Below are 9,086 nucleotides of genomic sequence, written 5' to 3' on the forward strand. Positions count from 1 at the left end.
GAGCTAATATAAATTACGGCCTATAATTAGATATAATAGTATCTAGTAGTCTGTAGATTTAGTAGACATAGCAGATATATAGTTAGGCCGCCTCTTTAGTATTAATATTTTTATAACAGGGGATTAAGAACGGGCGCTTGCCAAAGCGGTTAACTAAGATTATAACTATATTATATCCATTACGGTCTATGGGTAGTTCGTAAAAGTCTATAGAGATATACTACTAGGGGCGCTCTAGTATTAGAAGTGGGTTTAATAGGCCTAAGGTCTTATAGAATTATAAATCTATAGTAACTATTGCAGTTCTATACGTAACGGTTAATATCTATAACTATTCCTGGCCAGTAGTAATAGTCACCAATAATCTTACAAGTCTTATTTTTTCTAAGGTAGGCCGTAGAAACCTAAGTATATGCTTCGGCAATAAGCCGGGTCTATAAGTTCTATTCCTTAGCTACTACTAGCCGTTTCTAGTGCTTAAGTAGTCCGTTTTTAAGGGACTATAAGCTAGTAACGTTTTTTGCCTTTTTACAGTACTCCTATAGAGAGGGGGTTGTTTGGTTAGCCTATAGTAGTTTATTAATAAGGTTAAGTTTAGAGGAGTTAATAGGATATATCTTAGCGCCTAAAAAGTCTATACTTAGTTCTACCTATATCTAGGGGTTAAGGTATTCTAGTTATAGTAGCGTCTAGGTCTTATTTACACCTTATAAAAGCGTCCGCATAGTTTATAGCGCTTAGTCTATATATAATTAAGAAGTTAAACTAAAATAGGATATCCGCCTAGCGTGCCTGCTAGGCTATAAGGGCCTTATAATCTAAAACTACTTTAATAGGCTTAGGGGTCCCCTCTAGCTATACATGCCAGTACTAAAAGCTAGAGATAATAACTAGTATTTCTTTATTATAGATATAGTAGTTTAGCTCGGCATCTATTATAGTCTTAAAGTAGTATATAATAGGGTGCTATTCTCTATCCGGTTGCTTCTAGAAAAAAAATACTAGCTATTACACTATCTATAGTATTAGTTTCTAGTATTAAAGGCCATTTTAAGTTAAAATGGGTAAGTAGGGGAGTCAATACTAGCTGTTTTTTAAGCTTATTAAAGGCTTGCCTATATATAGCGTTAAAGTAAAAGGGCTGGTCTTTTCTAGTAACATAGTTAAAAGGCTGGGCGATCTTACTGTAGTTCTTAATAAAGTATTAGTAGAAATTATAAAAACCTAAAAATAATTATACCCCCTTTACGGTCCGTAGGGATACCTACTAGTTAATTACAGCCGTTTTCTCTAGGTCGGCTTTAATTCCGTCTATATTAATAATAAAACCTAGGTACTTTATACGCTTAATACTAAACTTTAACTTCTTAATATTAACCTAGAGACTAGCCTTACGGAGCCGTTATAGAACTTTATAAACGTACTCCTTATATTCTAGCTTATTCTTAGAGTAGATTATAATATTATCTAAATAGGCCATATAGAAGTCGTTATGGTAGTTAAAGAGTATATTGTTTATATACTGCTAATATATAGCTAGTCTGTTAGTTAGTTTATGTTATGGAGTAAGTATAAGCGGCAATAATATATAGCAAGGTAGATATTATTAAGCTATATATATAAACTGTGTAAGGAGGTCAAGACGTTATATAAGGAAAGAAGGTAGGAAAATAGGAAGAAAGGGTATATATTGTGGACTTAGTTGCTTAGTTAATACATATATAAAGCAGAATAGGATTTAGGTGGTAGTCCTGGCAGAACTTAATAGGATTTAGTAGAACTTAGTAGAATATAGTGGAACTTAGTAGAATATGGTAGAATACGGTAGATTACTATTAGATTGCCATAGATTGCGGCAAATTATAGTCTTATAGTTGGTCTCTAGTTACTAAGTTAGTAAAAATAGGTGGACGTATATAAGGTGTTACAGGGGTATCCTATAATAGTACCCCCCTTTTAAACTTAAGCTTTTATAAGGTAGGGCTATAGTAGTTCTAAGTAGAGTTTATAAAAGTCTTCTACGGCTTATATAAGTCCTATAGAGTTAATAGGTTCCCATAAGGGCTTCATAAAGCCTCTCCATTTTATAAGGTATATATATTAGCGTTTCCGCTTATTATACTTAATATCGTTAATTCTTTTAATAAAGTACTCGTTTTCGCCATCCACTTTAACTAATAGGGAAGGGCCCTATATTTATCTAAGCAAGGCGTCTAATATAAGGGTAGTAGGGTAGAGGACTAACGTATAGAATATAGGGTGGATTTTAACCGTATTAAGGAGCTTTAGTTAGTAGGCGTAAGAGGAGATAACCTTCTTAACCTTATAAGGGCCAGCGTTCTTCTAATTAAGTTTCTTAGAAGGTTATTTCGTATTTAGATTTCTTATATTTAGCTAAATAAAGTTACCAATTTGGTAGGCCGGTGCTAGGGTTTGTTTCTTATTCGCTACGGCTTTATAAATAGATTGAGCCTATATTATTTTATTAATAAGGAACTATTATAGTTCCTCTATCTTCTTTGTAAATTTATTTACTTCTATAACTTATAAGGCGTAATAAGCGGTATAAGGAATATTACTAAAAGGTTTAAAACCTATTTATAGATGCTAGCTATAATTAGCTAAGAATAGGAAGACCTTTATAGTTTCTGTTGGACTCACAAGGGGATATCACGTAGCTACGGTTCGTAGATAGTATGATGATTGTTCTGTATTTATTTCTTCTATTAGGAAGGGCGAAGAGCTTAAGGCTCCTCGCCACGCTAGCGCCGCGGCGACACGTGACGGCAACTTGCCCTATGTGACGGCAATTTGCCTTATATGGCGGCAATTTACCCTATTCCCAACACTGGCAACTCTTCTTTTTTATAGTTGCTATCTATAGACACTTATAGATTGCTACTATATAAAGGTATAAAGCTAAGGGAAGGAAGAAGAAGAAGAAGGGCGTTAGGGGTTAACGCGAAGACGAGTGGGCCGCTAAGGCGCTAGTCATAAGCGAGCCAATAGCGATTTTCCATCCCGGGGATGGAAAATCCTAATTAGCTGTTTAGAATTAGGGTCTACAGAATCCTTCTACTCCCTTTTAACCTAACCTTTAACTTGTATATGTAGAGTATTCGTGTTAACAAACGTCTCTAGTGCCTTATTTGGGTTTGCCTTTATTATTACATCTACTAGGTTATTTTAGCCATTAATCTATTAAATCTTAAAGAGTTTTTAACGCTCGTAGGATTGCTAAAGGGCTATAATATTAATTATAAGACGCTTCTCCTTTATAGTACTAAGCTTAATTAAATACTTATAGAGGGAATATAAGTTAGTGTATACGATTATAGGAATAGCGAAAAGTTTAAGCCGATCTATAATTATCTTAAGGATAGTTCTAATTGCAATTGCTATATTAACTCTGCTAACTATTCTATATATCTTTAACACTAAAACGCTTTAAGTAATGCGCTTACTTTTAGTTAAGCTTTAATAGATAAGATTACTATAGATTATAAAGTTATTCTCTCCGGTAGATTTATTCGCGATAATAATCTTATATCCTAGCTAGGAGCTAAAATCTTTATTATTTACAAACGACCCGTTAATAAATACAAAGAGCTTAGCGGCGGGAAGATTAATAGATATATAGAGTAGTCCCCGATTAAGATGGGTTATTTACTAGGAAAGGCGCTTATTTAGGGCAAGGATATCCTCCTTAGTTAGTTCCTAGTGTTAAGCGGTAACAGAGAGATTAAAGGAAGCCTTAGGCTAATAGATAGAAGCAATATAAGCTCCGCGAGCGCGTTACTCTATATATCCTTGCTTTAGGGAATTAACGTTAACAATATTAATCTTCTTACCTTAACCCTTCTGGCGTAAAGCAATAGAGTCCTTGTTTAGGGAAAGGATATATCTATTAAAGAGCAATAGCGTTATTACATTAAGTCTTTCCTTTAGCTTTACTATAAGATTTACCTTTACTAGCTTATCTTCCTTAAGAGCTAAGAATTAATTGTCTCCTAAGATAATTATATTATTAGTTTATATGCTGATAATTCTAAATGGAGTTCCCGTAGTTATAATAAGGAAGTAGGGATTAAATATAGAGGTAGTTATTAGAAGCTTCTCTTTATGGTGCTTGCTATAGGTAGCCTACTAATAAGTTCCTACCTCTGCAATTCTATATAGTGGCTTAAGCATAACCATAATCGTATCTTTAGGATATTAGTGGTGAATTTACTCCGGAAGATATGCTAGTATTAAGCGCTAAAGGCGCGTCTCTAATTGGGTATAGGCCTAAGTAATATCTCATAAATAAACTGCCATTCCGTTCTTTATTAAGGAGGGAGCTAGTGTAATAATAACTCGCTAACTAGCTTATTAAATCATAGGGGATTACATAAGGATCGTCTCCTTGCCGTTATTATTATAGCCTTAGATAACAAGCCTTAATTTCTTAAATGGGGCGTTAGTAGCCTTACCCTTAATCTTATTAACCATTCTTAACTTAAAGATGCGAATTTTATTAAACTTAGTAGGGTTATACTTCTCGAATTTAAAGACTCCTCTTATAATAAGACTGTCGATTTCCTGCTTATTAGATGCTTAAAAAGAAGCTCTTAGAGTTATAATACGACCTTCCTTTTAGAGCTATTTTACGAGCTTAAAGTTAGTTTTCTCTTTAGCTATTATAAAGGCCATTAATAACTTAACTCTACTCTCTATAGTAGCAATGAATTACTCTTCGAAATTAATAAGATATTAGCGATTTTGTAATCCCTTCGGGCGACCTCTACCGCGTCGTAGTTGCGGCATGTCTACTACAATTGTATTAGGATTATAGTCGCCTTCTAGGGCACGTTAATCGTGGTTCTCCTCTAGGGCATCTTTTAGGGTATCTTCTAGGGCATCCTATAAAGGCTCGGAACTATTATCTTTATAGTAAAGCCTAATAACGGTTAAACGGAATTAAGTAGGTCTATAGGGCATCTAAAGAGTGCAAGTTTAACTATTAATTATAATAAGTTTATATAGGCCTAACCATCCTCCCTTTTCACGCTATACCCGTACTTTAGATTAGAGTGGCAGATTAAGCGTAGTTAAGGTGTTTAGGCTATTTCTTATTCCTAGTACATTATTAACCTGGCGCGTAGCGTATAGACATTATACCTCCTTCGTTACTTTATAAATAGCCTTAGCTTATTACATAATAGAGGGAGATAGTGGAGAATTATTAGTCATTTAAGGGTAGGCGCTAAAGACTAGTAACGTGGGTACGAGCCCATCTGGGCCAGCGGAATCGTTAATAGCCTTAACAGCCATCTATAAGATAATTTCTTCGCTAGCATCCTCTAGTTCTAAAGAAATAATCTTATATACTCGGCGTAATAGCATATAGTATTGCTCTACTTTTCTAATACTATTATATGCCTTAACAGGGACTTCCTTAACCTTAATTGCCATTGCTTTTACCTATTATTAAAACTCTGTAGATAAAAAGTTCTTTTCTACGTTATAAATAATTTAATTAGGGGGTCCTAGGTAGATATTAATCTAGTATAACTAAAGGGTATCCTATGCGTTTCTAGCTAATATATCCCTTAAGAAATGTATAGCTTAGAAGGAGGTTAATAAGTTAACAGCTTAGAGGACTAGCTTGCCGTTAAGATATATAATATTAATAATAATACAGAAGTTAAAGTTGTAGTTATCTTTAAGGGTGAACTTAAATCGGCTAGGGGACTTCTGGTTCATTTAGTAGTAATAGTAGTACTTTATAAGATGCTTAATTGCCTTAACCTTAACTTTATAACCTGCTTATTAAAGAACCCTAAGCAGTTAGTAAACGGATAGGTGGCTAAAACGATGGTGTAGTTAACGTAGCCCTAACTTAGTTAAGTGACTTTAAGCAACGCTCCTTTCTAGTTATTAAAGAAGCAACTAAGGGTAACCCTACTTGCGTATAACGGGCACTTAATTATCTCCCTAAATAAATATATTCTTAAGGTTATCGAGCTTAACGCCTAATTTATCTATATCTTGGATATAGAATAGGAATAGGGTATTCACGGGAATAATATGGAAGGTAATATATCCTAATGGGGTTTGGACCTTAATTATGCCGAGAGAGATTATAATACCCTTACTAAAGCAAATTATATATTAGCCTGCCGTTAATTAGTCGATTTAAACAGAGCTATTAAGCTACTAAAGAGCTTAAACTTAAGGTTCTCCTACTATAGATACTCCTACGGCTCTAGTATCTAGCATAATACTATAAAAGACGTTCGCTAAGTATCTGTCGTTAAAGGAGAACGCGGAACTTTCCTTTAGCTCATTAAAGATATTTAACTTTATAACAGAATGGAACATAGATTAGTTATTAAGGATAGCAACGGTTTATATGCTATTTACCTTACTATACTTAGTAAAGTATTAGTTAGAAGAGTAGTCCTTAATGTCTATATCTATAAGGAGCTATTCAGCCTTATTAACTTTATCCTTAAGGTCTTCTATACCTTTATATTAGACTAGAAAGCTTTAGAAGTAGGCCATAGTAACCTTATAATTTCTAACGTTTTTTATACTCTATCGGAACTTATTATATACTTCCTTTCGCTTATTAAGAGAGTATCTATTTAACTAGTAATTTAGCTTCTTATAAACATAGCACTTCTTCTAATAGTTGTTCCGAAATAAACCTTTATAAGGACCTTTACAATTACTTCGTAGTTAACGTTAATCGTACCCTCTGCCGTATCCCCTACTCTGGCCACTATATATTTAATTAGTCTAGTTATAATCGTATTAGTCTAGAATCCCGGTTTAAATAGGGTTTTTAGTATAGAATTATTAGGGTTCTTATATTCGCATTATAGTGCCTATAGTAGAGCGTAGTTCGGCATATACTCCTTTAAATATATCTATAGGTTTATATAGCGCCAAGTTGCACTTAGGAACGCTATGGCATGCTAAGATAACCTAGTCCCTTAGACTGTTCTTATTTTAGTAGGTTTTAATAAGACCATATTAGATTTTTTAGAGTTTATTAAAGAGTAGTTAAAGACACTCTAGGTAAGTTATTGTTAGGTTAGAAGCGATAATTCTCTAGAATATAGTCTCCCGCTATTCGGATATATAGAGTTAGCAATTCTTATTAGTTTTAAAGTAGGCTCTAGTAAGCTAAAGCATTATATTAAAGCTATAGTTTTTACCTATAATATAGTCGTAATAGAACGTTGCCGCCCGTCCCTTTAATATAACAGAGAAAGTATAATGGAACTAGTAGCGTTAAATTCTAACCTTATTGCAGCAGTTATAAAAGACCTATAGTTTTACTCTAAGCATGTTATACAATTCTCCTCTAAACTTCTTCTCTTCATCCAAATATACCTTTATTAGATTCGTGACTTCTTAAGATAGAGGCTTATCGGTTGGCTGGGATAAAGGAGTTAGAGGTAGTAGAGGTAAAAAAAGAGCACCTCTAGGTAGGAGAGTACCTCTAGGTAGGAGAGTAGCGTTCTAGGGGTTTCGTTCTAAATTAAAGTTGCCTTCTAAAGAATATAGGTTAGTTTTAGGTTTCCGTAGTTAACGTATAATCTTAGCTTTCGTCTATACTAGTTTTTCTATACTAGTAAGAACGGCATAAATATTACTAGCAATTAGGTTACCGTCCTTAGTAATATACACCCTATTCCTTTAGAGGGAGTCTTAAAAATCCTAAATAATATTAATATTGCTAAGTGCCTAGGTATCGGCGGTCCATCCTATAAAATCCTCCCTAAAGTATTCCTATAACTGTAAATCGGCGTAATAGCTATCTTAGTAGAATAGAATATAGTATAAAAGAAAGCCGTTAACTTATTTTATAGTATAGGTTGTTACATTAAAGGTAAATACGTCCCAATCTTTATTAATGAGTTTCGCGTATATAGCTACCCCTAGTGATAAGAAGTCTCTCCAGTTGTTTAGAGTGGCTATAGTTATATCTTCAGAGGAAGGGAATATTAGTGGTATAGGGATTATCGTTTAGTACGCGTTTATAATATATATTTGCGATTATAGGGCTTAAGACTAGTTCTAGCCTTAAATCGCGAAGACTTATAAAGCGTGTTGTTCTGCGTAATAGACGCAAGAATCTATAATCTAGGGAAGGCTTAGGACCAGTTCTGGCCTTTAGATCTTTAGATTTATAGAAGAGTTCTATTTAAGGTTTAGGACCAGTTCTAACCTTAAAAGACAGCTTCCCTTAGCACAAGTAGCACTGGTACAGTGGCTCGTCTCTTCTTAGTGAATACCTAGCTGTTCTATAGCATAACTGTAAAGTTAACCACTAATTAGTGTTGGACTCACAAGGGGATATCACGTAGCTACGGTTCGTAGATAGTATAATGATTATTCTATATTTATTTCTTCTATTAGGAAGGGCGAAGAGCTTAAGGCTCCTCGCCACGCTAGCGCCGCGGCGACACGTGACGGCAACTTGCCCCACGTGACGGCAATTTGCCTCACATGGCGGCAATTTGCCCTATTCCCAACAGTTTCTAAGATAGAATTATTTATAGTAAACTTAGTAAATATAAGCTAGTTAATCTAGTTATTTTATAAATATAATATATATATCCGGATATACTATTTAATTATAGCGTTTATATATTCTATTTAACTATCTGTTTCCGGGTAATATATAAGAAATAGTAGTGCTTTAATACGGTGTTAGGTGGTTAGTTTTTTCTAAAATATAGAGATAAACTAGCTACCTTTATTGGAGATAATTGTTTTAGGGAGTTTATAGAGTTTTTATATATAATCCAGGAATAGTTAGGCGACGATAGGTGTTAATATATTAGGGCAGGTAATTAAGTATCTTATCTTAGATAGTTGGTTTATAACTACTATAATCTTTATACAGCCCTTACTTACGAGGAGATTACTAATAAAGTTAATTAAGATATTCTTCTATCTTTAGTCCGGAATAGGTAGTAGCTTTAAAAGGCCGTTATATATCTTATATAAAGCTTTAGCTTATTAGCAGATATAGTAGCTAGAGGTATACCTTTGTGTTATATTATATATATTCGGCTAGTAGTACTCTT

At 33.9% G+C, this 9,086-nt stretch overlaps 1 protein-coding gene across 1 annotated transcript; it reads right to left on the reverse strand.

The window, feature by feature from the left end:
• Positions 1–1,267: 1,267 nt before the first annotated feature.
• On the reverse strand, positions 1,268–1,522 carry K441DRAFT_565009 (uncharacterized protein; the record flags this gene model as incomplete). Its single annotated transcript, XM_067643679.1, has 2 exons — positions 1,268–1,378; positions 1,412–1,522. Coding segments are annotated over 2 exons (222 nt in total), but the record flags the coding sequence as incomplete, so codon positions are not given.
• Positions 1,523–9,086: the final 7,564 nt, after the last annotated feature.

This window comes from Cenococcum geophilum (genome assembly GCF_001692895.1).
Source record: "Cenococcum geophilum 1.58 unplaced genomic scaffold K441scaffold_26, whole genome shotgun sequence".
NCBI lineage: Eukaryota > Fungi > Ascomycota > Dothideomycetes > Gloniales > Gloniaceae > Cenococcum > Cenococcum geophilum.